This window comes from Pollachius pollachius (genome assembly GCF_949987615.1).
Source record: "Pollachius pollachius genome assembly, chromosome: 10".
Taxonomy (NCBI): Eukaryota; Metazoa; Chordata; class Actinopteri; order Gadiformes; family Gadidae; genus Pollachius; species Pollachius pollachius.
In genome coordinates this window covers 23,596,244-23,624,169 of record NC_136943.1, presented here as the reverse complement: position 1 = coordinate 23,624,169, position 27,926 = coordinate 23,596,244, and the positions used below count along the sequence as shown (strand labels likewise).

The 27,926-nt window shown below is 49.4% G+C and overlaps 3 protein-coding genes across 6 annotated transcripts; 2 read left to right on the top strand and 1 right to left on the bottom strand.

The window, feature by feature from the left end:
• The first annotated feature begins 321 nt into the window (after nucleotides 1-321).
• On the top strand, nucleotides 322-12,529 carry tbc1d10c (TBC1 domain family, member 10C). 3 transcript variants are annotated; one of them, XM_079745425.1, is made up of 10 exons: nucleotides 322-1,098; nucleotides 1,836-1,985; nucleotides 3,528-3,624; nucleotides 3,796-3,903; nucleotides 4,773-4,879; nucleotides 5,754-5,868; nucleotides 8,277-8,342; nucleotides 8,424-8,613; nucleotides 8,747-8,907; nucleotides 9,079-12,529. In XM_079745425.1, exons 2-10 carry the CDS (start codon nucleotides 1,876-1,878, stop codon nucleotides 12,049-12,051), a joined length of 3,927 nt encoding a protein of 1,308 aa, XP_079601551.1. In that variant the 5' UTR covers nucleotides 322-1,098; nucleotides 1,836-1,875; the 3' UTR covers nucleotides 12,052-12,529. The 3 variants fall into 3 exon arrangements, with proteins under 3 accessions (XP_079601551.1, XP_079601550.1, XP_079601552.1); XM_079745424.1 differs by having other exon boundaries at nucleotides 1,066-1,139; XM_079745426.1 differs by having other exon boundaries at nucleotides 1,093-1,110.
• Nucleotides 12,530-13,200: 671 nt separating this feature from the next.
• On the bottom strand, nucleotides 13,201-22,132 carry rad9a (RAD9 checkpoint clamp component A). 2 transcript variants are annotated; one of them, XM_079745430.1, is made up of 12 exons: nucleotides 22,010-22,132; nucleotides 20,971-21,030; nucleotides 19,603-19,676; nucleotides 19,472-19,520; nucleotides 19,266-19,380; nucleotides 16,353-16,452; nucleotides 15,929-16,035; nucleotides 15,492-15,598; nucleotides 14,930-14,994; nucleotides 13,923-14,012; nucleotides 13,637-13,811; nucleotides 13,201-13,337 (listed from the first exon to the last, which is right to left on the bottom strand). In XM_079745430.1, exons 1-12 carry the CDS (start codon nucleotides 22,052-22,054, stop codon nucleotides 13,233-13,235), a joined length of 1,092 nt encoding a protein of 363 aa, XP_079601556.1. In that variant the 5' UTR covers nucleotides 22,055-22,132; the 3' UTR covers nucleotides 13,201-13,232. The 2 variants fall into 2 exon arrangements, with proteins under 2 accessions (XP_079601556.1, XP_079601555.1); XM_079745429.1 differs by lacking the exon at nucleotides 22,010-22,132 and adding an exon at nucleotides 21,151-21,293 and having other exon boundaries at nucleotides 20,971-21,041.
• A 104-nt stretch (nucleotides 22,133-22,236) lies between these two features.
• LOC307082023 (uncharacterized protein) lies at nucleotides 22,237-27,613 on the top strand (the record flags this gene model as incomplete). Its single annotated transcript, XM_079745428.1, has 6 exons — nucleotides 22,237-23,238; nucleotides 23,332-23,459; nucleotides 25,003-25,417; nucleotides 25,563-25,689; nucleotides 25,783-25,991; nucleotides 27,093-27,613. 6 exons carry the CDS (start codon nucleotides 22,237-22,239, stop codon nucleotides 27,339-27,341), a joined length of 2,130 nt encoding a protein of 709 aa, XP_079601554.1. The 3' UTR covers nucleotides 27,342-27,613.
• Between the last annotated feature and the right edge of the window lie 313 nt (nucleotides 27,614-27,926).

Here is a 27,926-nt window from a genome sequence, read left to right as displayed (position 1 = left end):
TGACTGTAGTTTATTATGGGTAAAGAAGCAACGGTGAAGGACCGTACTAAACGCCCTATCTTTGTATGGGTCTGTAAAATGCTAATCAAATCAAAACAAATGTATTTATGAAGCACCTTTAATAAAAAGGTAATTGGTTGGGGGGAGATCTTATGTTTTATTTATGTTTTTGTCATGCCTGTCTATGCTTCAAACTCGTGCATATTGCAAAAAATATGCAACAGCGTACCCTGGGCTCACACTTTTCGGTGGGTCGCAGAATTCGGTGTAACACCGGGACGGGCCCTATGGGGGCCTGAAGTACAGACACACAGACAGTGATACGCAGCTGAACTCAGACAGACTTGGTTTCAATGTTGAATCAGTGGTTAGAAGAACACACAATTACCTCTTCTAAAATTGCAGTGAAGAAGACGAAGATTCATGGCAGAAGACATCATAATGGTAAACTGGGAGAATTACTGAAATCAATAAGTTGTCCTGGAGTCGTCAAACACAAAGCTGTTAACGCGGTGACTAGGATGATGAAACTTCACCACTCCTACTGGAGAAATAAAAAAGGTCTCAGATGGTTAACAAGGACTTTAGTAGCAATAGCTTCCCTTTTACAAACAAAACATCTTTACTTCGTGTAACTATCACTATAATTTATATAATATAATAACTATGTATATGGGCAGTATACCAGCGCCCAGCTGCGCGGTCCCAATCCCTAAAAACACGACATCCCATAAAGTGTTGCGTCGTTTGACAGTACATCCTATGTAAGGTAATATCCATGACAAACTAAGGCAATGTCTTAAGACTATGAGTTCAAAAAGCAGCCAATGAATATTTATCAATATTCTCTGACAAAAGTCTTCTTTAGTTAAAACCAAATATCCTACCTTATTTCCTTGACAACTGTTACAAGTACGATAAGCCACCGCAGGACGGCGCTAAAGCCAGCGGGCTTCTTACTTCATGAAGAGTCCCGACGAAGATTTGTGGACATACATGGACGCCATGTTTGGTGTGGCATTCTCCTACTCCGACTGGTTGCTTCCTCTGAAGTCAGTCTGACATCTGAGTGCTTCAGCTGCCAAGTTGTCCGTCGGGGTACGTTTGCAGGTGCTTTAAGAGAGCTTTCGTCAATGCTAGTCAGTAACACACTTACTTTTTTTTTTTTTTTACTTTATTTGTTTGTATATCTTGTTCAAATGCTTCTATCTGAAGTAGGCAATTAAAAAACCTGTCGAATATTACTTTTTAATTATTAACAGTTAAACCTTTTATTAATGGGAAAAATATTTTCTTTAGGATTATATTTACATTTACATTTACATTTACATTTAGGGCATTTAGCAGACGCTTTTATCCAAAGCGATTTACAATAAGTGCATTTGTTACAATAAGTCCATTTGTCATAAGAAGTGAAACAATATATCGCTGTCGGTACAGTAAAGATGTTCATAGAACCAAGTGCAAGTATTACAATCGCTAGGCTAACCCATTCCCCGTGTAAAGCAATGACAGCAGCTACTGTATATGCTACACAATTAATTACCTTGAATAAGTGCAATGTACAAGTGCCAGGACGTACAACATTCAATGGTGGCTGTGCATTGGTTTCTATGCAGAGTCGAGGCAAACTCTGAACAGGTGAGTTTTGAGTCTTTTGCGGAAGCTGGTGAGCGACTCTGCGATCCTGACATCGGTAGGGAGCTCGTTCCACCACTGAGGTCCCAAAACAGAGAAAAGTTGTGACTTCGCTGATCGACCTTTGCTTGCTCTGTAATTATATAGATTACAACTGTGGAATACTGAATTTTAACAAAAATATGCTGGCTTCACAGTTGTGTTTTGTAGTGCCTGGTGTCTTCTGACTCCAGTAAGATGTTAGATCCGTCCAGTAGAGGAGACGGTTGTGTGTCTGAGCCGCGATCAGAGGCGGCGGTGGAGACAGATCGCTTTGGCTTTCTTCTGGCAAATGGATCCGCATCAGGGTGAGTAGACACTGGTGTAAATAAAAAGATAAAGATGTTGAAGTTGAACTTGATGCGTAAGTCCAGCAGTTTGTCCTATACATTTCATAATCCATAGAAGCATAGACAAGAAAAGGCAATCAATTATTTTTTTTACCACATTCACCTGTCGCTTTGACAATCATGTATGATAACATCCTGGCTGGTTGCCATGGTTACTTGCAAACCGCCGCTATGTGGTTTTCCTGTTTCCTGTCATGTTGTGCCTTCCTGTGTCTCACCACCTGCCTCTAGCTGAAGACGAGCTGAATGACACGCAGCATGTTGCAGCGGTACCATGTGTACACGGCTGTACCATGTGTACACGGCTGTACCATGTGTACACATCTGTACTGAGCTCACACTGGTACCATGAGCACACATCTGTACGGAGAACACAGCTGTGGTGTTCTCCCAGTGACTCTCTACTGTATCACAGTGTTGTCCCAGTGGTGTTCTCCCAGTGACTCTCTACTGTATCCCAGTGTTGTCCCAGTGGTGTTCTCCCAGTGACTCTCTACTGTATCACAGTGTTGTCCTCGTGGTGTTCTCCCAGTGACTCTCTACTGTATCACAGTGTTGTCCCAGTGGTGTTCTCCCAGTGACTCTCTACTGTATCCCAGTGTTGTCCTAGTGGTGTTCTCCCAGTGACTCTCTACTGTATCACAGTGTTGTCCCAGTGGTGTTCTCCCAGTGACTCTCTACTGTATCACAGTGTTGTCCCAGTGGTGTTCTCCCAGTGACTCTCTACTGTATCACAGTGTTGTCCCAGTGGTGTTCTCCCAGTGACTCTCTACTGTATCACAGTGTTGTCCCAGTGGTGTTCTCCCAGTGACTCTCTACTGTATCACAGTGTTGTCCCAGTGGTGTTCTCCCAGTGACTCTCTACTGTATCACAGTGTTGTCCCAGTGGTGTTCTCCCAGTGACTCTACTGTATCACAGTGTTGTCCCAGTGGTGTTCTCCCAGTGACTCTACTGTATCACAGTGATGTCCCAGTGGTGTTCTCCCAGTGACTCTCTACTGTATCACAGTGTTGTCCCAGTGGTGTTCTCCCAGTGACTCTACTGTATCACAGTGATGTCCCAGTGGTGTTCTCCCAGTGACTCTACTGTATCACAGTGTTGTCCTAGTGGTGTTCTCCCAGTGACTCTCTACTGTATCACAGTGATGTCCCAGTGGTGTTCTCCCAGTGACTCTCTACTGTATCACAGTGTTGTCCCAGTGGTGTTCTCCCAGTGACTCTCTACTGTATCACAGTGTTGTCCCAGTGGTTTTCTCCCAGTGACTCTCTACTGTATCACAGTGTTGTCCCAGTGGTGTTCTCCCAGTGACTCTCTACTGTATCACAGTGTTGTCCCAGTGGTGTTCTCCCAGTGACTCTCTACTGTATCACAGTGTTGTCCCAGTGGTGCTCTCCCAGTGACTCTCTACTGTATCACAGTGTTGTCCCAGTGGTGTATATCTATATCCTGCATTACATCTTGTATTGTGGATCTATATCCATCTTGTCTCCTGGTTCCAGGAGCGGCCCGTCTCCTGAGCTGGTCCGGCAGAGAGAGGCCAAGTGGATCCACATCATCAGCCAATGGGATCATGTCTTACACAAAAAAAACAGCAAAGTACGTTGTAGGAGGAAACATGACAGGCACTATTCATGCAAACCATGTTTAAATCCTGACACAATGATAACGAGCCATTAGTGAATTTGTGAAATTAGCGAAAGAAATCCAAAGACCAGAGGGGTGTAGACTCCCCCTACAGGTGAACCCCTGTCCTCCTGTCTGCCTCAGGTCAAGGAGCAGTGCCTGAAGGGCATCCCAGCCTCCCTGAGGGCCAAGGCCTGGCCCCTGCTGTGTGGGGCCACACAGCTCATGAAGGACAACACAAGTCTCTACCAGGTGACCCACAAGAGATTTATTAAGAAAGATATGTTACACATAAGATGCTACCCTGCAGCTATATTTGCACACAAGTGTATAAAAGCTGTATATATATACAGAAGTGTACTATATATATATATATATATATATATATATATATATATATATATACACAAGCACTCCTCACGGCAGCCTTCAGGAAGCAGCATGCCTCTGGTCCAGTTGCTCGTCCAAGCAGGGCACCGCAGCCAAGACGCAGATTTGAAGCCCTCTTTGTGGAAGAGAACACAGGGTTCAAAGACATGTGCTTGACCTGTGAAACACTCCTATGGTCGGTACAGGGCCGTTATAACGGCCGTACACAACAAATTAAAAGAACACGTTAACATGATGCCTTATCCGGCGCTACTTAGACAGATTTATAGTGTGGCAGAGAGCTCTGGGAGACAAAGCAAAGGCTCTCTCTGATTTCCTGCTGGTAGTTTCATGGTTTAAGTCCTGTTTTGTACCGACCCTGTAGGCCAAGCACTGCCGTGTGACTTCAGTTTGCCATTTGTTGCTGATCAATGCATCCCATGTTGAAGTATTGTTTAGATGTGCCTTCTATTTATATTTGATGTTATAAAGCATGTTCTGCTGCTGGTAGCAAAGCTACCGATGTTAACTCTTTGTGGGCATAATATTTTAGGCTTTAGTTTATTCAATGTATCATAACCGTACCATGCAGTTAGTTTTATGGACTGTTCCCCCCCTTATATATCTATATCTATATATATATATATAAACAAACACAGATATAGAAATTAGGTGCACTTATTTTGAAGGCTACAGAGGCATAGCTTGCATTCACCACTCAACACACAACTGTGCGTGTTTCTTTGTGTCAGTCTCTTGATTCCAGGCCGGCTCTGCAGAGCTGGGTGGACATCATAGAGCGGGACCTGGACAGACAGTTCCCCTTCCACGAGATGTTTGTCTCCAAGGACGGCCACGGGTAAATAACCTTGTCTGGGTCATCATTAACAACGTGTCATGATGATCCCTGCTGTGACCTCATCGCCCCGTCAGGACGCCTTGAGCGATCTCATTTACATGCTTCAAGGCCCATTCACATTACCACATTATTCAGTGGAGCAATAAGGAGAAAGTCTAGGATCAGAACGTTGGAGGAAAAGGGAAGGGAAGGGAAGTCACCTGGACCGATCTGAACAACAACTGCTCTGGATGAGGCATCAGCAGACACAGCGCCCGTTGTCTGGAGGACGCAGACTAACAGCCTCTCTCTGCCCTCTGGAGGATGGAGACTAACAGCCTCTCTCTGCCCTCTAGAGGACGGAGACTAACAGCCTCTCTCTGCCCTCTGGAGGACGGAGACTAAAAGCCTCTCTCTGCCCTCTGGAGGACGAAGACTAACAGCCTCTCTCTGCCCTATGGACGACGCAGACTAACAGCCTCTCTCTGCCCTCTAGAGGATGCAGACTAACAGCCTCTCTCTGCCCTCTGGAGGACGGAGACTAACAGCCTCTCTCTGCCCTCTAGAGGACACAGACTAACAGCCTCTCTCTGCCCTCTGGAGGACGGAGACTAACAGCCTCTCTCTGCCCTCTAGAGGACGGACTAGAGGACGGAGACTAACAGCCTCACTCTGCCCTCTGGAGGACGGAGACTAACAGCCTCTCTCTGCCCTCTGGAGGACGGAGACTAAAAGCCTCTCTCTGCCCTCTGGAGGACGAAGACTAACAGCCTCTCTCTGCCCTATGGACGACGCAGACTAACAGCCTCTCTCTGCCCTCTGGAGGATGGAGACTAACAGCCTCTCTCTGCCCTCTAGAGGATGGACACTAACAGCCTCTCTCTGCCGTCTGCAGGCAGCGCGGGCTGTTCCGGGTGCTGAAGGCCTACACCCAGTACCAGCCAGACGAAGGCTACTGCCAGGCCCAAGGGCCCGTGGCAGCAGTGCTCCTGATGAACATGCCTGCGGAGGTAGCTGTCAATCACCCAGACCCATACAGCTTCTCATGTCATATACCATGAGGATGGTCCGTTTTATATTTACCCCTTCATTACAACATATTAAACATACTTTCAGGTATTTCATTATAGAAAAAAATCAATGTAGGTATTTAAATATATGAATTAAATTAAATATAAAGGAAATTCAATGGATGAATTTTTAGAATTTCATTCTATGAATACCTCTAAAAAAACATGTTTGTATGTGCCATTTACAAATCAGTATAACTCATAAGAATGGAAAGTCAAACGTCTAATAAATGAATGGCTCCACTGTTTCCTAGATAGAGTGGTGTTGGATAGTGACGGTTCTGAAGCCCCTCCCTGTTCTGCTCCATCCCAGCCAGCTGCTCTCATTCATAACTTCTGCCTCTGGGCTGTTTTTAAATTAGCATATAAATGTATTTCCCCAAAAGCTGAGCTAGGCTGTTCAGAGAGCTCCACGCTAATACCATCATGTATCTAACCCACTGAGGTGGTCCACTGTGGATAAGAAACCATCATGTATCTAATCCACTGAAGTGGTCCACTGTGGATTAGATACCATCATCTATCTAACCCACTGAGGTGGTCCACTGTGGATTAGATACCATCATGTATCTAATCCACTGAGGTGGTCCACTATGGATTGGATAACATCATGTATCTAATCCACTGAGGTGCTCCACTATGGATTGGATACCATCATGTATCTAATCTACTGAGGTGGTCCACTATGGATTGGATAACATCATGTATTTAATCCACTGAAGTGGTCCACTATGGATTGGATACAATCATGTATCTAATCCACTGAGGTGGTCCACTATGGATTGGATACCATCATGCATCTAATCCACTGAGGTGGTCCACTATGGATTGGATAACATCATGCATCTAATCCACTGAGGTGGTCCACTATGGATTGGATAACATCATGTATCTATTCCACTGAGGTGGTCCACTATGGATTGGATAACATCATGTATCTAATCCACTGAGGTGCTCCACTATGGATTGGATACCATCATGTATCTAATCCACTGAGGTGCTCCACTATGGATTGGATAACATCATGTATCTAATCCACTGAGGTGGTCCACTACGGATTGGATACAATCATGTATCTAATCCACTGAGGTGGTCCGCTACGGATTGGATACCATCATGTATCTAATCCACTGAGGTGGTCCGCTACGGATTGGATACCATCATGTATCTAATCCACTGAGGTGGTCCGCTACGGATTGGATACCATCATGTATCTAATCCACTGAGGTGGTCCGCTACGGATTGGATAACATCATGTATCTAATCCACTGAGATGGTCCGCTACGGATTGGATAACATCATGTATCTAATCCACTGAGGTGCTCCGCTACGGATTGGATACCATCATGTATCTAATCCACTGAGGTGGTCCGCTACGGATTGGTTAACATCATGTATCTAATCCACTGAGGTGGTCCGCTACGGATTGGATAACATCATGTATCTAATCCACTGAGGTGCTCCGCTACGGATTGGATACCATCATGTATCTAATCCACTGAGGTGGTCCGCTACGGATTGGATAACATCATGTATCTAATCCACTGAGGTGGTCCGCTACGGATTGGATAACATCATGTATCTAATCCACTGAGGTGCTCCGCTATGGATTGGATACCATCATGTATCTAATCCACTGAGGTGGTCCGCTATGGATTGGATACCATCATGTATCTAATCCACTGAGGTGCTCCGCTATGGATTGGATAACATCATGTATCTAATCCACTGAGGTGGTCCACTATGGATTGGATAACATCATGTATCTCATGTATCTAATCCACTGAGGTGGTCCACTTTGGATTGGATAACATCATGTATCTAATCCACTGAGGTGGTCCACTATGGATTGGATAACATCATGTATCTATTCCACTGAGGTGGTCCATTATGGATTGGATAACATCATGTATCTAATCCACTGAGGTGCTCCACTATGGATTGGATACCATCATGCATCTAATCCACTGAGGTGCTCCACTATGGATTGGATAACATCATGTATCTAATCCACTGAGGTGGTCCACTATGGATTGGATACCATCATGTATCTAATCCACTGAGGTGGGCCACTATGGATTGGATACCATCATGTATCTAATCCACTGAGGTGGTCCACTATGGATTGGATACCATCATGTATCTAATCCACTGAGGTGGTCCACTATGGATTGGATACCATCATGCATCTAATCCACTGAGGTGCTCCACTATGGATTGGATAACATCATGTATCTAATCCACTGAGGTGGTCCACTATGGATTGGATACCATCATGTATCTAATCCACTGAGGTGGTCCACTGTGGAGGGTTCTCTGCTCAGCTCTCTCCCCTCATGTGACCCCAGGAGGCCTTCTGGTGCCTGGTGCAGATCAGTGAGCAGTACCTGCCTGGGTACTACAGCCAGCTGCTGGTAAGATGAGCGACGTTCCCACCATCAGCTCTGTGTCCCTGCCCCCCCCACCACCCCCCTGTGTGCCGTGTGTCCCTGCAGGAGGGGGTCCTGTTTGACGCGGCCATGTTGGGCTGGGTCCTGAAGAGGGCGTGTCCGCCCGCCCACAGACACCTGCAGCGCTACGGCGTGGAGCCGCTCATGTTCGCCACTGATTGGCTGATGTGTCTGTTCACCCGCCACCTCCCCTTCAACACACTGCTGCGCGTCTGGGACCTCTTCTTCTGCTATGGTAGGCGTGGCCAACGACATCGCCGTGGTGATAGGTTGATTATTGGTGTTGGGTCTTATGTTATTGGTGGACGTCGGGGGGCAGTATTAATGCAGCCCACCTCCCCTCCTGAGTAAAGCGTCGTCCTGTGCAGGCGTGCGGGTTCTGTTCCAGGTGGCCGTGGTGCTGGTCCGCAGGGTGCTTGGGCGGGCCGACCAGCGGCAGGAGTGCTCAGGGCAGATGGAGACACTGGAGCGGCTGAGGGGCGTCAGGGAGAGCCTGGGGCTTGAGGACGACGCCAGCTTCATGGCCGAGGTACCGTCGACCATATCACTTAAACATCAACGACCGCTCTCTGCGTTCTGCACACAGGAAGGTGTTCAGGTGGAAACACAAGTTACATGAGTTTGGCGATAATAAGCTTCTGGTTGTAGTTTGACATGCAGTAAAACAACACGTCTCTAAAGGTACATCCTCCCTTCCCAGGTGTGCTCTGTTCCGCTCTCCAGGAGCGACCTGAAGAGACGCACCGAGAAGGAGCTGGAGACCTGGCGGAAAGACCGGCCCTCGTCCACCTTCGACCCCCGAGGCCGTTGCCATGGCTACTGGGCGTCGAGGGAGCCGTTGGGAGAGGAGCGGGACCAGAGGGGCGGGTCAAAGGGCAATCTGTCCGCTCCACTGATCCGCTCGGCCTCCGCCCTCTCCCTGTCCCCCTCGCTCTTTCGCAAGCGATGGGGGAAGCGAAGCGACGCGGCAAGAGTGGAGAGACATCACTCCATGGGCGTGCAGGGGGTGGGGAGGGAGGGCTGGCAGAACGCCAAGGCACTGAGGGTGACCAGGGTCCGAGAGGAGGAAGACGGCCATGAGGCGCCTGGCAACCTGCAGAGTGGCAGGGATACAGAATCAACGCCCCCCACCGGAGGGAGGAGACCTCCCCAAAAAGAGAAAGAACCAGGGGAGAACCATGACTCTGAAAGGAACACTCTCAAAGGAGAACCAGGAGAACAGGAGGGGATCGGACACAGGACCATTGAGGAGCAGGGAGAACAAAGTTCAGGAGGCTCAGGGACGGTGCAGGAAGTGATTCAACATCATCCTGACTTAAGAGAAGGAGCTGCTGGGGGCGGAGCCACACAACGATCAGCTGTTAACCTTCAACCAAGAACACTGAAACAGGATCTGACAGACAACAACCAATCACAAGTACCAGAGGAACAGGAGCTGAGAGACAACAACCAATCACAAGTACCAGAGGAACAGGAGCTGAGAGACAACAACCAATCACAAGTACCAGAGGAACAGGAGCTGAGAGTCAACAACCAATCACAAGTACCAGAGGAACAGGAGCTGAGAGACAACAACCAATCACAAGTACCAGAGGAACAGGGGCTGAGAGACAACAACCAATCACAAGTACCAGAGGAACAGGAGCTGAGAGACAACAACCAATCACAAGTACCAGAGGAACAGGAGCTGAGAGTCAACAACCAATCACAAGTACCAGAGGAACAGGAGCTGAGGGACAACAACCAATCACAAGTACCAGAGGAGCAGGATCTGAGAGACAACAACCAATCACAAGTACCAGAGGAACAGGAGCTGAGAGTCAACAACCAATCACAAGTACCAGAGGAACAGGAGCTGAGAGACAACAACCAATCACAAGTACCAGAGGAGCAGGAGCTGGAAGACAACAACCAATCACAAGTACTAGATGAACAGGATCTGAGAGACAACAAATCAGAAGTTCAGGATGAGCAAAAGTGCAACATCAAGCCAAATCAGAAAGAGGAAGTGTCTCAAAAGAAGCAGAGGGTGAAAACCCTTTATGAGATGGCAGAACAGGCAGCACTCTGTAGAAACCTGGTGGCGGGCCAGGAACAGAGGAGTGAGACAACTACCGATACAAATACAGACACAGAACCACAGGCAGCATTAGATAACACTGAACAACAGTCAGAGGCGACACCACGACAGGAGACAGTGACGCATATGGACATAGAAACTACAGAGTGGGAGTCTGTGGCACAAAAAAGTACAACAGAGTCCCCTGCAGAACAGGGCCCAGCGGTGATGATACAGGAAGTCATCAAAGATGCAGCGGAGGACCGGACTGAAACGGAAGCGCCGACCGCCAACCTCAGTAGCACGCAGAAACAAACCAACGTGGGCTCAGACAATGAGGATGTTGAAGGTGCAAAAATGGTTATTTTCAAAAGTGAGGCTTTGAAAGAGAACACGTTGTCTTTTCAAGAGGTTGGAGTACTGATACACAAAGGTCTTCCGCAGAGTGGAGAGACGAGAGAAGGGGACTGCACCATGACAGCGATACTCCTGGAGACCACGGTGGTCCCTGAGGCGAGTGGAGGCACACGTGGTCCGCCCGAGGCCTCGTGTTCAGAGAAAGCCTCCGCACAGGAAGACGCTTTATGTTCCGGAAACAAACTTCAGGAGAAAACAGTTTTGGATAAAAATGCAGAGACTGAGGAAACATGTGACCAAACATCTTTTCTAGAAGTCCAGGTCAGCCCTAGATCACCGACTGGTGACAGAATGTGTTATCCACCAACAGGGGCTGCAGAACCACTCCCCACTGAAGAACCGGCTGTTCAGGTGTCTGCCAATGTTAAAGAACCAGTAGACTCATCGGAGGTCACCTTGACCCCCGACCCCTCCACCCAGCAGCCCTCAGGGGGCAGTGAAGACCGGGGAGCCCGGCAACGGATCCAGGATGCTCCCCTTTCCACGGGGGCGGGGCCTCCAGCCAGTTCGTGCATCCCTGTAAGCGCGCCCCCGTCAAGCCAAACCCCAACACCATCTGGGGACTACCGTGTGCGTAAGACCTCCCACGGCTCAAGGTTGGCACGCAGACTCTCTGGGGACATCTTCACTGCTCTGGAGACGTCCCGGTTCAGACCCGACCCAGACCCACGAAGAGGACCTCCAGCTCCAAGCCAGCCAGGCCTCCGGTCCCCTCCGCCTGGAGCCCTTTCTGCTCTCCCTCCATCACAGGGACCCCCGGGGCCCACAGGTGGGGGGGCCTCTGAGAAGCCCCCCAGACGCCCAGGGTTCTTCAGCCGGCTGAGAGGAGGGCGTCCAGACAGCCACAAAGACACAAAGGCCGAGAGGGAGAACACTCAAAAAATACAGATCCCCAAAATCTTCCTCCAGGACTTCAGCAGCGGGGTTGGGGAGGAGCGACCCCTGCAGGAGCCAGAGGAGCAGCAGGAGCCGCTGAGCTCCAGGGGCCGCCGGAGGAGGCGCAGAGAGAGGGAGCTGAAGGAGAGAGAGGAGGAGAAGGAGAGGAGGAGAGTGGAGAAAGAGCTAAAGAAGGAAGGGAGGAAGAGGGACAGGAAAGCAGGGTGGCCCAGGGCGAAGAAGCTAACCCCCACCTCCCCAAGCAGCGTCTCAGGGGCTCAGCAGAGCTGCTCGTCTCCGCACAGCGACTCGTACTTCTGAGGACCCTCCCCCGCGCCATAGAAATAATAAAGACATTCTTTTTTTTGTATCCAGTGCCAAACCACGTCTGTTTTATTTGTGTGTGCTGTGCTCTGACCAACACTTAGCCCAGTGCTGTAATCTAACATCAAGTGTCTCTAGTCAAAGTTATTTCAGCAATGTACAAAAATTTTAAATTGAACAGCCATCAGTACAGTTCAATACATTTTTTTGGAATTCTTTACATGCAGACGAGTTTCACTGTTTAATTAAGTCTAGGTAATAAAAAAACCAACAAACAGCAAACTTATTTGTCAGTAAGTGTGAGAATAATTGAAGAGCAAGTGTTGAAGGTATCCATGTCCGTTCCCATAGAAACGACCGAAGGCCAGGATGTGAACCATCCCCCTCTGGATTCAGCCTCACGGGCGACCTCTGACCCCTAAAGGCCCCCTGCCTTTAGCTGTCCTCACTGTTGATGGCCTCAGGTCGTTCCCACTGTCGCTGGCCTCAGAGGCGGGCCTCAGGGGCGGGCCTCAGGGGCGGGCCTGGCCTCAGAGGCGGGCCTCAGGGGCGGGCCTCAGGGGCGGGCCTGGCCTCAGAGGCGGGCCTCAGGGGCTGGCCTCAGGGGCGGGCCTCAGGTCCTGGTCTCGGGGGCGGGCCTCAGGGGCTGGCCTCGGGGGCGGGCCTCGGGGGCGGGCCTCAGGGGCGGGCCTGGCCTCGAGGGCGGGCCTCAGGGGCGGACCTCAGGGGCGGGCCTGGCTCAGAGGCGGGCCTCAGGGGCGGGCCTGGCCTCAGAGGCGGGCCTGGTCTCGGGGGCGGGCCTCAGGGCCTGGTCTCGGGGGCGGGCCTCAGGGGCGGACCTGGCCTCGAGGGCGGGCCTCAGGGGCGGACCTCAGGGGCGGGCCTGGCTCAGAGGCGGGCCTCAGGGGCGGGCCTCAGCTGGGCATCAGGGGCGGGCCTGGCCTCGGCGGCGGGCCTCAGAGGCGGGCCTGGCCTCGGGGGCGGGCCTCAGAGGCGGGCCTCAGAGGCGGGCCTGGCCTCGGGGGCGGGCCTCAGGGGCGGGCCTCAGAGGCGGGCCTGGCCTCGGCGGCGGGCCTCAGGTGCGGGCCTGGCCTCGGGGGCGGGCCTCAGAGGCGGGCCTGGCCTCGGGGGCGGGCCTCAGAGGCGGGCTGAAGGCGGGCCCCCCACTGGCCCTGCCTCTAGCCGTCATCCTCACTGTCGCTGGCCAGCACCTTCTGGGCCGGGGTGCGGCCGCCCAGCGGAGAGCCAGGGGGGTACACCGACCCGAAGAACAGAGACCGGAACTGGAGAGGAAAACACTGAAGTTTAGTATGGTAAAAGGTTGAATAAATCCCATCCATTTGTTCCTATTATCATTATTATTCATCTTCGTCCATCTCTGCATACAAACAGTGAACAATAAGTATTGATAATGTCTGCATGAGATTATATAATCTAACCATTAAAATACTCACACCCCACACAGCTAAGGGTCTACGATAAAATGCCAAAGAAATCTGATTCTGATGCAAAATTCTGATTGGTCAGAAAGAGAAAGACCCTCCCCTGTATAGTCATGCCCTGCTAAGCCCCTCCCCCCTACCTTCTTATTGGGGGGTCTTCCAGGCTCCTCCTCCTCCTCTGTCAGGTCCTCTCCTGGCTCGTTGTGGGCTGGGGGGGCCGAGGGCCCTGCTGCCATGCTGGTATCCATGGCGATGAGATAGGACTCCAGCTCGTCGTTCATGAAGTCGTCAGCAGGGGGCGCTGGCGTGCCGGCTCTGAGGAGACAGCGTAGGAGCCAGTGAGACTCCTCCCACTACATAGTGTCCTAGATGTAAGACTCTTACTAAAGGAGACAACAGGCAGCTAGGTATTAGAGAGCTGCTCACCGGCCGCAGGGCTGAACCCCCGACTCAGACAGAGTGGCCAACACCAAGTTACCGTCCAGAACGCTGTCAGTCACCGACAGCACCACCGGACTGAGGACAGACAGGCAGGACTGAGGACAGACAGGCAGGACTGAGGACAGACAGCACCAAGTTACCGTCCAGAACGCTGGCCGTCACCGACAGCACCACCGGACTGAGGACAGACAGGCAGGACTGAGGACAGACAGGCAGGACTGAGGACAGACAGACAGCACCACCGGACTGAGGACAGACAGGCAGGACTGAGGACAGACAGGCAGGACTGAGGACAGACAGACAGCACCACCGGACTGAGGACAGACAGACAGACAAGACTGAGGACAGACAGGCAGGACTGAGGACAGACAGACAGAGCCACCGGACTGAGGACAGACAGACAGCACCACCGGACTGAGGACAGACAGGCAGGACTGAAGACAGACAGACAGCACCATCGGACTGAGGACAGACAGACAGGACTGAGGACAGACAGACAGCACCACTAGACTGAGGACAGACAGACAGACAGGACTGAGGACAGACAGACAGGACTGAGGACAGACAGGCAGGACTGAGGACAGACAGACAGCACCACGGGACTGAGGACAGACAGACAGGATTGAGGACAGACAGGCAGGACTGAGGACAGACAGACAGGACTGAGGACAGACAAATAGACAGGACTGAGGACAGACAGACAGCACCACGGAACTGAGGACAGACAGACAGGACTGAGGACAGACAGACAGACAGCACTAGACAGGACTGAGGACAGACAGACAGCACCACAGGACTGAGGACAGACTGAGAGACAAGACTGAGGACAGACAGCACGACAGAGGACAGACAGACAGACAGGACTGAGGACAGACAGACAGACAGGACTGAGGACAGACAGACAGCACCACGGGACTGAGGACAGACAGACAGCACCACGGGACTAAGGACAAACAGACAGGACTGAGGACAGACAGACAGACAGGTCCTACCTGCCCGGCTGGTCAAAGTACATGGAGACGGGCAGACCGGTGGACTCAGCGAACACCAGCAGCCCCTGGAGAGAGGAGACCTTTATGATGACCAGTGTTGAACCTATTCAGCCACCATACTGCTGCCTCTCATGTAGATCAAGCCTTTACAGCTTGGTGACAAATTCACTGTTTTAATCATTTATTCAATCAAAATGCCAAACATGTCTCGCCCTCCCTGTCCACTAACTGTCTACCCCTCCCTGTCCACTAGCTGTCCCACCCTCCCTGTCCACTAGCTGTCTCACCCTCCCTGTCCACTAGCTGTCTCCCCCTCCCTATCCACTAGCTGTCTCACCCTTCCTATCCAGTAGCTGTCTCGCCCTCCCTGTCCACTAGCTGTCTCGCCCTCCCTGTCCACTAACTGTCTCGCCCTCCCTGTCCACTAGCTGTCTCCCCCTCCCTGTCCACTAGCTGTCTCCCCCTCCCTGTCCACTAGCCGTCTCCCCCTCCCTGTCCACTAGCCGTCTCCCCCTCCCTGTCCACTAGCTGTCTCCCCCTCCCTGTCCACTAGCTGTCTCACCCTTAGCTCCTTGAGGCAGAAGGTGACACTGCTTCGAGCTCTGACTTCAAAGTGGTCAAACTCGTCTGAGGACAAGCACAGCTCTGTGAGCATGGCCTTGGACGGCTCTGGAAGGAGGGAGGGAGAGAGGGACAAGGAATAGAATCAAACAAAAAGAAACAATAAGACAAAACAAGGGGAAAGGAAATCTAGAACTCTTCAAATCTTTCTCTTTTGTGCAGTCTTGGATGGACGATAGCAGAACACGTTCTTCATTTATATTATAATAATGTTATATTTACCCATTATATATATTTCTTTCCTTTTTAACATATTCATATGTACAAATTGTTAAACTCTCTTTCATTTATATTATTCTCCAACCCTTCACACACTGTGATAGTGTGTGTGTGTCCAGAGAAAACGTATAGATTATAAACCCCTATAACCCTCCTCACCTGCTTCCTGGTCGACGTGGTTCCTGAACCACACCCGCTCGGCGCTCACGGTAACTGTCACTTCATCGAGAGACGGAGGGAAGTTTAGCACAGTGTCCGCGAGCACCCTGGGAACAGAAAGACTCACAGCTGACCCAAAGGATTGAACCTCTAATTAGAGGAACATGGGAACCATCACAAAGAGCAGAGGTGGATATACCAGGGTAAGAAAGTTAAAGTCCTTCATGGTACTTTGGGTCAAGAATTTGGATGTTATTTGATGAGTAGCACAACACATGTGTACAAAGAATGAATAAATACCCCCCACTCGGGTTTTAATTGGCAGATACAAGGCAGTATTCACACAATCTGAACCAGAAATATATTCAACACTGCAAAAGGGGATGGGATATTTGATGTATCTTTGAGTTCCAGTGAACCAAACCTTGGCTGGGCTTTGAGCACGTTAGTAGAGCTTTCCTTGTCAAACACGGCCTGCAGGCTCTCGCTGTCCTGGAAGGAGAGGTTATGAGTCTTCAGCAGCCCTGCAGAGACACAGAGGAGCACATTACCAAGAGGGCCACATCACCCTCAGACACAGAGGCGCACATCCCCAAGAGGGCCACATCACCAAGAGCACCACATCACCAAGAGGGCCACATCAGCCAGAGATACAGAGGGCCACCCAGAGACACAGAGGGCCACGTCATCTGATCATGTTTGATGATCGGAGACATGCCTAGGGTCATCAGCCCAACTACCACCGATAAAGGCCGACCTCCCTGCAACTAGACCCCCAAGAAGTTAACATCATTTAGACAGTGGAAATGTTTGAAACCAGGCGTTCCCAGTCCTCCTTAAGGTGACCCTTGCTGACTGCTGCCCTACCATGTTTACAGTGCAGGGTGAAGGTCAGGCCTACCGTGTTTACGGTGCAGGGTGAAGGTCAGGCCTACCATGTTTACATTGCAGGGTGAAGGTCAGGTCTACCGTGTTTACAGTGCAGGGTGAAGGTCAGGTCTACCGTGTTTACAGTGTAGGGTGAAGGTCAGGCATACCGTGTTTACAGTGCAGGGTGAAGGTCAGGTCCACCGTGTTTACAGTGCAGGGTGAAGGTCAGGTCTACCGTGTTTACAGTGCAGGGTGAAGGTCAGGCATACCGTGTTTACATTGCAGGGTGAAGGTCAGGCATACCGTGTTTACAGTGCAGGGTGAAGGTCAGGTCTACCGTGTTTACAGTGCAGGGTGAAGGTCAGGTCTACCGTGTTTACAGTGCAGGGTGAAGGTCAGGTCTACCGTGTTTACAGTGCAGGGTGAAGGTCAGGCCTACCGTGTTTAGAGTGCAGGGTGAAGGTCAGGCATACCGTGTTTACAGTGCAGGGCGAAGGTCAGGTCTACCGTGTTTACAGTGCAGGGTGAAGGTCAGGTCTACCGTGTATACAGTGCAGGGTGAAGGTCAGGCATACCGTGTTTAAAGTGCAGGGTGAAGGTCAGGCCTACCGTGTTTACTAGGGGTGTAACGATACACGTATTTGTACCAAACCGTCACGGTACAGGGACTTCGGGGTGGTTACAGAGGTACAGAGGTGCGGAAATGCGGCGTACATAGCGTTAGTATGGTGAATGTAAAGGCTTGTTTTGCGATACGGAATTTAAAACTTGAAGTCGGAGTTCCCCCCGGATCATTTAGCCAAAGCATACTACTCCGACTCCGGAATCAGACTCCGTAATCCGACTCCGTAATCCGACTCCGTAACTACGGAGACCCCTCAGCAGCTCTCCGTGTTTAGAGTGCAGGGTGAAGGTCAGGTCTACCGTGTTTACAGTGCAGGGTGAAGGTTAGGCCTACCGTGTTTAGAGTGCAGGGTGAAGGTCAGGCATACCGTGTTTACAGTGCAGGGTGAAGGTCAGGTCTACCATGTTTACCGTGCAGGGTGAAGGTCAGGTCCACCGTGTTTACAGTGCAGGGTGAAGGTCAAGGTGAAGGTCAGGTCTACCATGTTTACAGTGCAGGGTGAAGGTCAGGTCTACCGTGTTTACAGTGCAGGGTGAAGGTCAAGTCTACCGTGTTTACAGTGCAGGGTGAAGGTCAGGTCTACCGTGTTTACAGTGCAGGGTGAAGGTCAGGTCTACCGTGTTTACAGTGCAGGGTAAAGGTCAGGTCTACCTTGTTTACAGTGCAGGGTGAAGGTCAGGTCTACCGTGTTTACAGTGCAGGGTGAAGGTCAGGCCTACCGTGTTTAGAGTGCAGGGTGAAGGTCAGGCATACCGTGTTTACAGTGCAGGGTGAAGGTCAGGTCTACCGTGTTTACAGTGCAGGGTGAAGGTCAGGCATACCGTGTTTACAGTGCAGGGTGAAGGTCAGGCCTACCGTGTTTACTAGGGGTGTAACGATACACGTATTTGTACCAAACCGTCACGGTACAGGGACTTCGGGGTGGTTACAGAGGTACAGAGGTGAGTAAATGCGGCGTACATAGCGTTAGTATGGTGAATGTAAAGGCTTGTTTTGCGATACAGAATTTAAAACTTGAAGTCGGAGTTCCCCCCGGATCATTTAGCCAAAGTATACTACTCCGACTCCGGAATCCGACTCCGTATTCCGACTCCGTAACCCGACTCCGTAACTACGGAGACCCCTCAACAGCTCTCCGTCGGGATGTCGGATACGCAATGCAATTCGCCGCCCGATCGATCTTATACATTGACTACAAACCATGTAAGCAGTGTTGTAAATAAACTTCCAAAGCTTTTCCAATCTTATTGGTCCTTAAGGTGCAAAGTAAACAATGTACAAAGTAATTAAGGTGCAAAGTCAAACCGGAGAAGTGACTCCGGAAATGATTTTGTTAGAGGACCAATCACAGCCCTCGCCTTACAGAGAGGCTTTCCAACAGGCTCTCCGTACAGCACTTTAACATGCACATGCATTTGAAAAGGCACCATCCAGGTGTTACTATCACCGTTGCTGTGGAAAAAAAACCGAGCTGTGCAAACCCAGCTGACGACACTATTTCAACAACCCCTGTCTGGGAATTCAGAAATGCAAATGCCATAACCAAGTTTACTGGTGTTTTCATTGCTGCTGACCTACGGCCATTCTCCGTTGTTGACGAGGTACGTACCGAACCGTGACTTTTGTGTACCGTTACACCCCTAGTGTTTACAGTGCAGGGTGAAGGTCAGGCCTACCCTGTTTACAGTGAAGAGTGAAGGTCAGCCTACCCTGTTTACAGTGCAGGGTGAAGGTCAGCCTACCCTGTTTACAGTGCAGGGTGAAGGTCAGCCTACCCTGTTTACAGTGCAGGGTGAAGGTCAGGCTACCGTGTTTACAGTGCAGGGTGAAGGTCAGGCCTACCGTGTTTACAGTGCAGGGTGAAGGTCAGCCGGTTTCGGTCTGCGTCCAGCTCGATGTGGCACTTCTCCACCGTCTTTTCCAGGGTGGCCAGAGACCTGAAGACCGCCTGCACACTCTGAACCCCGGAGGGGAGGAGGGGCGTTATGGAGGTGGACTGAAGTGAGTTACAAGTACATCACTCCATTCTGCCTGTCACTCACAAATACCTTAATGGCCATCTTACAGCGGAAGCCATGTCCCTCTGGGATAACATACCTGTTAATGTAATAAAACACACAAAGAGTAATTCAGTGGTGCTTCACTTGGTATAGGATGTTCTTTACTCACTGTGACATACCTGCTGAAGAAAAGCGGAGCGAATAGGAAGCAGGCGTAGGCCGAACGCGAGGAGTTCACAGTCCGGAGGGTCAGCTACGACCAGGAGGAACAGAGCAGAACCATCATATCACATCAAATCATCACAGTCCGGAGGGTCAGCTACGACCCGGAGGAACAGAGCAGAATCCAGAGGCGGGCCGTACTATAAGGAAAATTAGGCATTTGCCTGGAGCCCCAGGCCCCATAGAAGGCCTTTTGGGGCCCCCAAAAGGCCCTCTTTATATTTAGTCCCCATATTTATTGTTTTTAAAAAAACTCTTCACAATAGTAGCTTCGGAATATCTTATTACTCATCTTTTGACGGTCTTTCTGGGTGCACCCCCCTTCAGTCTGCACTACATGGACTATTCCATTTTCCGCTCATCACATGTATGCGGAAATTATGTAAAGTTCAAAACAGTAAACAGCGGTAAGAAAGAGAGAAGTGATAAATCGAGTGAGGAATGAAGTGAACGTACGAAAGCGGGTCACATAAAAAGAAGAAGAAAGACCAAAGGCAGGAGTTTATTTCAAGCATTAAGCTATCAAGCATTTTCTTTTACAGGCACCGCGGTGGCAGCGGGACTGTTAGCGGAACAAGAGCAGCCGTCTACATCGTTTGCTCTCACCAGTAAGTCAAGTTTTGAGAGAGAGAGAGAGAGAGAGAGAGAGAGAGAGAGAAAAAAAAAACACAGATGAGGACAAACAGAGAGAGAGGAGAAAAAACAAGCTCAGAGACAGGAGAGGCAAATAAACAGTGAGACTGAAGAGGTAAATGATAACATCTTAGGTTAACATTCAGTGTGTCCCCATAATTGATCTTATTGTTTTGTATGTTTTTTTTTATTTTTGCAGGTGACACAAAATAGACTACAATGCCCTGTCCAACTCCCTGCTGTGACCTACTGGAAACCTAAGTACATCCTGACATCTTAGGACGGTTAACAGTCAGTGTCATGTGTCACCATAACTAATCTTTCTGTTTTGTATGCTATTCTCACTTTGCAGGTGACACAAAATAGACCACAATGCCCTGTCCAACCCCCTGCTGTGACCTACTAGAACCCTTAGGTAAATAAATAATTAACAGTTGCATGAAAGAAGGTTAGTGACTTTTGTTCATCCCTTGTGGAGCATTTCATTATGAAATATAAGGTACATTAGACCGGTAGATGCAGGGGCCCCCAAATTACTGTTCGCCTGGAGCCCCCTAAGGGGGCAAAGATCGCCACTGGCAGAATCATCACATCACATCAAATCATCATATCTGCAACGGCCACTGACCAGCAGCACATGCACGTTGTTATAAGTTATTGAATATTGATATGACTGAGACACAAACTCGTACCCCATCTTCCTGTGGTTCTAGGTACAACTCATCCCCGATCCTCGAAAGGGAATGAATGGCCTTGGCAAGTACTGGAAAACACACACACACACACACACACACACACACACACGCTTCATTTAGCCGACAAATCAACACCTGCGGATTTTCGATGGATTTTGTAAAGATACGACATGTTACCTTTCACGTTTCCTCCAGTCACGACACAGTCCATCTGGGTAAGATCTGCCAATGCCTCCGCTAGATCCGCTCTATCTACTCTGCAGCGGAGATGTAGCTATAGCTAAAGACTAGCTGGTCGATTTTACACTGCTTTTTGTGTCGCCTGCAGTGGTGGCCAATGACCCTAAACTATAAAAAAGAATTGTGTTAGTCTGCAAATGGTATTATTATCAGTACCCGGGTCGAATAGTTAAATGAAGTTCAGGCAGTGGCAGCAGACATTGTTTACGCCGCCATAAAGCGCGTCCTCACTGACGACCAATCAGAGAAGCGGAAATCATTTAGGGCGGTTTCACGATTGTACGCATGCGCATCCAGTGTGTCTGAAAAGTGAAAAAAGTTTGGACATATGTTTGATTTGAAAATTTCAACCCATTAGACCTCATACATTCCCGATATTACTTTATATTAGGCTGTTTACTGTAGAGAGAGAGAGAGAGAGAGAGAGAGAGAGAGAGAGAGAGAGAGACACAGAGAGAGAGAGAGAGAGAGAGAGAGAGAGAGAGAGAGAGAGAGAGAGAGAGAGAGAGAGAGAGAGAGAGAGAGAGAGCTGTCAGTGTCATCCAGCCTCCCTGGTCTTTCTTGTTCAGGGTATCTGTCACTGGAATGCTGCCTTACCTCTATCTGGGATGGCTGAGGAAGACTGACTAACAACCTTTGCAGATAGAGCACAGCCTCACACTGAGTCAAGGAGTTGTAGTTGTCTGTTCCTTCTGTCTGGATGGTTTCAGTTTCACCATGACTTCACAGTGAGAGCGAGTGTGTTTGAGACAGAGAGTAAACTAATAACCTGACTGAGGACCATGGGTGATTCTACACAGTGCCAAGAAGAGGTATTCCTGAGGAGAAGCAACACACACATAGAGAAACAAGGACATCTGAGCCACAGAAGACAGCCTTAACCTCCTCTTTCACTGAACTGCTCCGGGCTCTGGGCCCCTGGCCCTTATTGGACCTTATTGTGGATGCACTTTGGAGCTTTCTTTTGGCTCTAAAGAGTTCTCCTCTCAGTCACAGTAGGCCCGTTGTAGAGCCAGTGCCTGGATGTCTGGTGCCTCCAGCGGAGACAGGCAGGCCCTGCTCCAGGCCATGCTGCAGAGGCTGAAGCTCCAGGGAGGGTCAGTCCCAGCCTCCCCCCACCAACAGACCTCTGGTCCCTACAGCGGAGCAGCTCACAGTGGGTCGGGGATCGCCCTGGTGGGCTCTCCTGGGACGGGGCCAGGTGGGAGGAGCTGGGACTCAAGGGAGGAGTTTAGGAGTCCAGCGCTGGACAGCGATCTGGAGACCTCTGGGGCTGGGGCAAAGGTCAACGGAGAACGAGGTCTGGTTCATGGACCTCTCTCGGAAACAACTATCCTCAATTTGGCGACGGCATTTTCCTCCACTTCCTGTCGGGACAACACTGCTGATAGGTGGGTTGAAGGTGGCGGCTCGAGACCAACGGTCTCCTCTTCTGCGGTGAGTGGCGGTCTGCTTCCTGTTCCCACCCAGAAGGAGGCTGAAGGCGCTTCCTCCTCAAGAACAAATGATAAGTTGATGGGAGGAAAGGAAGGAAATGACATTTCTGTAATTGAAGAAAGCGTTATTGATGATGCCATGAGTGGGGCAGTAGGAGGCGACAGTTCTCTGGCGGGGAATCCCCCTTCTGCCTCTCAGTACCACCGGAGCAGCCACAGCAGTGACCCAGGGCGGTCAGCTGGGTCTGGAGCCCCACTGTCACCCACAGGGAGCCTGACCCGGGACACTTCTCCCCCCACACACCAGGGCTCCTCCCCTTGGCTCTCTGCACGGCCCTTTAAAGGTCAGAGCCCAGGAAGGGGGGAACCCCCCGCAGCACATCAAGGGGGACCAGGGCCCCTGGCACCGAGCCACGCCGGGGGGACTGGCCCCAACACGGCCGGCAGCCCTGTGGCACCACTGCAGAGGGACAGGGCATCTGGGAGTAGAACTAAAAGATGGACACAGAAGATCAAGAAGAAGTTTATGGAGAGGGGTGGGAGTCTGAAGAAAAGAAAAGAAGAAGTAAAGGTGGAGGAAGAGGGCAAAGTGAGTGGATCTAAGGGGATTAGGTTTTAAGTTTGGTTGTGTTGTGTGGAGGCGTTGTGTAACGGGAGATTCCCTTGTTCCTGTTCTGAGTAGATTTCCACTCATGATGAGTATCACAACGCAAACGTCGTCAGCAGTGCGCCAAGCAGCACTGTGGAACCAACGAGCCAACCCACTGACACAGTCTCTACAGACGCAGAGGACAGCACTGTGGTCATGAGGTAATGCCAGATCAAACTTATTACAATTTGTACCAAAACACAACTCACGCGCACCTTAGTTTTGGCTTAATCCAGAAAATACATGGTCCATAAAACAATGTACTATAATATATATATTACATAGCTGGAAATTCACCCATTGAGTTCATCTACAAAAGCTAAGTCATATGAGGTAAACAACATCACTATGACTCAAAATCAAACCTGTACTAATGTGTAGGTAGGCAGGGGTGACACTCTGAGATGACTCAGATTGTGTCAGCACTCGTAGCATAGCTATTACGTACAAATACCATCAGAGGAATGCGATGGGAGCTACTTCCTCGATGTTTTATAGCATTGATGAGTTAGAGTGACTCTCCCTCTCTCGCTCTCTCTCTCTCTCTCTCTCTCACTCCTCTCTCTCTCTCTCTCTCTCTCTCTCTCTCTCTCTCTCTCTCTCACACACCTGTCACTCACACTTGTTAGGCCAGACTTTGTTGTTGACGCCTCAGTCATCGATACTACACACATTTAAATACTCTACTGACCTGTTCTCTTAGTGGATAAGTGGACCTGTTTGCAAAAGTTGTACAAAAAATAATAAACATATAAACCTTGGTTTGTATATGTTTATACTGCCTTCGTTGCCTTTGTTGATAAACAGTTAATCTATTGGGTAGTCATACACATCTTTCAATTATATTTAGTCAACTATTTACATTTTGGATTTAAATTAAATGTAAAGGACGAATATCAAAATGTGAACGGGGTAAGGGTTCAGAATCTAAAGGGGAAAACTATCCAAACTCCAAAGCTAAAAAACTGTTGGTTCGGCCTGTGATTCATCAAGAACGTAGAACTATCGAATAATTATCATAATCAATAATAATCCAATTTAAATGGGGAGAAGGGGAGCCTCGGTAGGATGTCGATTGTCACAGGGGGTACATGACTGGAAAAAGTTTGGGAACCACTGAAGTCATCAATCAAAGTTTGATAAAGACATAATCTTATTGACAATGATAAAATGTTGTTTAAAAAGTATAAGCTATATTTGGCAGTAATATAGCATAAGCAATATTGTTTGACATCTATCGGGTCCAACAGAGTGAGTGTTATATTTATATTTTATATATGTATAATTCATAACATATAATTTCTAAAAGCACACGAACGAAGAGGACAAGCATTTCTGAATAAAGCTGTGGATCTAGAGAACCAGAGCATGCTTACGTCTCTTCGATTTGAACCAAAGTTGTACCCACATGAACCTATGGTGATCCAGAGTTACAGTCTACAGGCTACAGTCTCCATGTGTCCCAGGGGCTTCTACACTCACAGAGCAGTTGCTTGATTCTTTGGGGACTTAAGGTCATTTATTTTGTGACGCTTTACTTCCTCCATGTTCTAGGAATTTAGGTGTTGCGTTGAACACACCTATGATGAGCTGTTCATGTGCTTTTGAAGTTGTCCCGTCACTATTGCTAATGAGGCATTACTGCATGAATAAAAAGGCAATATCAGCTTATGATAAATTAACTGTCAAATGCTTTTTTGGCAGATCGAATGACTTTAACATCGGGCTGGGTTCCTTCAGCCTCCTGGAGGAGATTAAAACCGGTCAATACTGGGCCACCTTCCTGAGCCCCGCCCTGTCAGAGGGCTCCACCTATCAGAGACCAGCACAACAGCATGCTGACCAATCACAAAATGCTGCCGTGACCGGACTCCAAGAAAATGACCAATCATCCGGAGGCGTCGACCTACTAGGGAACCCGGTTGTAGCTGTCATGGCAACGTCTCCTGCGTACCTTCCGGTGCCCGTCACCATGGACACCTCGGAACCGGACGGATCTGGAGGGGTGATGGAGCACGAGGCAAGAGCAGAACCAATGGAACAACACGGCCAATCAGAGCCCTCTGAGGAGCCCAGACCCACGCCAGGAGGCGGACCTCAGGTTCACTCACACTTCAACGTAAGGAATGACCCGATCTGTTGACTCACGATCAGAGTCGCTATTGTGTGACAATTAAAATAATCCAAACATAGAAGGGGAACTTTTTTGTTTCTCTGCATCGTACCTCAAGAAGCCTAATTGTTCCTGATGCTTCCTCTTTCAGAACACAGGACTTGTGAACAACACGATCCTGAAGAGCCAGATCCGGAGCAGGAAGCGGGTCCACCGGCGGTCCCTGGAGCGAACAGGAAGCAGAGGGACAGCGGGAGGAGGGGGAGGGGCCTCACGAGGTAGAGGAGCAGAGCCCAGTGAAGAACCAACTGTCTAGCAAATCAAATGTAAAATACTAAACAAAGCATCAAATGTTTTTGTGTTTGCTGTAGATGAAGCGCCGTCGTCGTCGGGCTCGGCCAGCGGCCCGGTTGCCGTGACGACAGAGGAGGGCACCGGCCTGCTGTACTTATACCCTTTCAAGGCCCGTCAAACCCCGTCCCTCCCGGCTCCCCGGGAGTTTGTCCCGAAGGGCGTCCTGAAGCACACCCAGCCTAAGGGGACAGAGAGCTCCGTATCCATGGAGACAGCAGCCAAAAAGGTGAGATTATGGCCACACTGCGTCATCTGGCACCCCTTGCGGCTGAAAGAAGGAATGTCATGCAGCTGCAGGGTTCATTATAGACATGATCATCATTATTAATATGGTACACATTTTACATGTTTACATATGAAGTGCAATGGACAGATGTCCAAATGTGCGTGATAAGGGTTCCGAAACTGAATGTGAAAGCCTTTGACACTGCATTTATTCTATTTTATTAAGCTTATTATCATCCTGTGATTGAAGTTCCTACACTCCCAAATCCAACTGGGGAACCGGGTTCATACATTCAATGTTTATGCTTTTACCAGTCATCCATCAAGGTGAATAAAGACAAAATGATATTAACTTTAGAAAAGCCGTCTAATGGTGCTCTGTTTGGCAGTAAGATCAGCAGTTTGATTGACATCAACCGAGAGTCCGACAGACTTTATTCTGCATCCTATATTGTCTATTACCTTGTTTTAAATTATTAGTTCATTACAAATAAATTTTTCACAAGCACACACAGGAAGCGTTCTTCCTATCAACGGACAAACGAGTTCTGGACGTGTTTTATTACAACGCAGTTTGTCAGCAGTGTTCAGAACACTGATATGGTTCTGCTCCTCCTGTGTACCTCTGGTATTAGACTCATGTTCTGTCGTCTAGTCGACTACCTGTTCCGGGTTCATATCACATAGAAACCACATACATTGTTATAGTTATGAAGGACAACTGGGATTGTCCTACGATGATGTGTAAAGGGTTTATTAATCCAGCCTTCTAATGTTACGGGTGTGATACCCGGACAAGTAGGCTGAAGTTTGTGGTTGGCTAATGTTTAGCGCCGTTGAATAATTAGGTTTAAGGTATAATTTCAGATATGGGCTTACTTTGACCTGCATTTGGACCTGCAAGTTCATCTAAAGATGGACTTGATAACCTTTGTTATCACTTTACCTGCACATTGCCACAACATTAAGACCGACCTGAACTGAGGCTCATAACAGATTGAGGGGTCGGGGCCTTTATGAAACAAGATGGCCGTAGTTATAGAAGGTATATCATACCTTATTAAAATGTGTTGGCGATGCCATGTTCTCCTTCTCTTCTCAGCGGCGGATGGAGGCGGGGCGCCGGGTGCGGTTCTCTGAAGAGGTGGTTGCCATAGCGCCCGTGGTGTTTGACATCAGCATGGGGACGGACTCAGACTCGGACTCAGAAACAGAGGAGGAGCCAGGGGGAGGGGCCAAAGAGGGGGATGGGGCTCCGCCCCCGCCCACCCAGGCCCCGCTCTCGCCCCCCTCCCTGCCCGCTTGGATACGAGCACTGAAGAGGAAGTCTGGGAAAAAGAAGAACCGCTGACTAAAAGAGCGAATGATCGAAGACGCTCGTCAACAAACGGTGTTCCATGACAAACCATCAACTTTACTCTGGAGCTAAATTGTGAATGAGGAAATAAAATGTGGCCTATAAGGCCGGTGAGCTTACTGCTAGGCCTACTCAGACATGGCCGCCGTCGACCTGTCAACCTCACTTCAGCTTGAGAAGAGATTGCAGTCGGTCCATCATGATAGGGATTGTCCACAAAGTGTTTAACCAACTATGCTTTATGTTGATAATGAGAGAAACAGACTCTATTGAGGTCACACACACACACAAGCTATTGCTTTCATAGATACTTCCTCTGTAAATCATATAATGGACAACTGTAAAAGAATAACTCTCCATCGTCTCAGATTCCCCCTCAGTTCTCTAATGGCCGCAGTCAGCCACCAGTGTGTGTTTAGCGGAACATGATGGCACTTACTTCTAATTCACTTCCTCCAAGAGAGGGGTGTATTAGGACTTCCTATCTACAACAGCATAAATGTGCAACATATCTGTTTCTTCATAATTTAGGACCATTTATCAATATATTCTTCTCATATTGATTCTCTTCTCAGATGA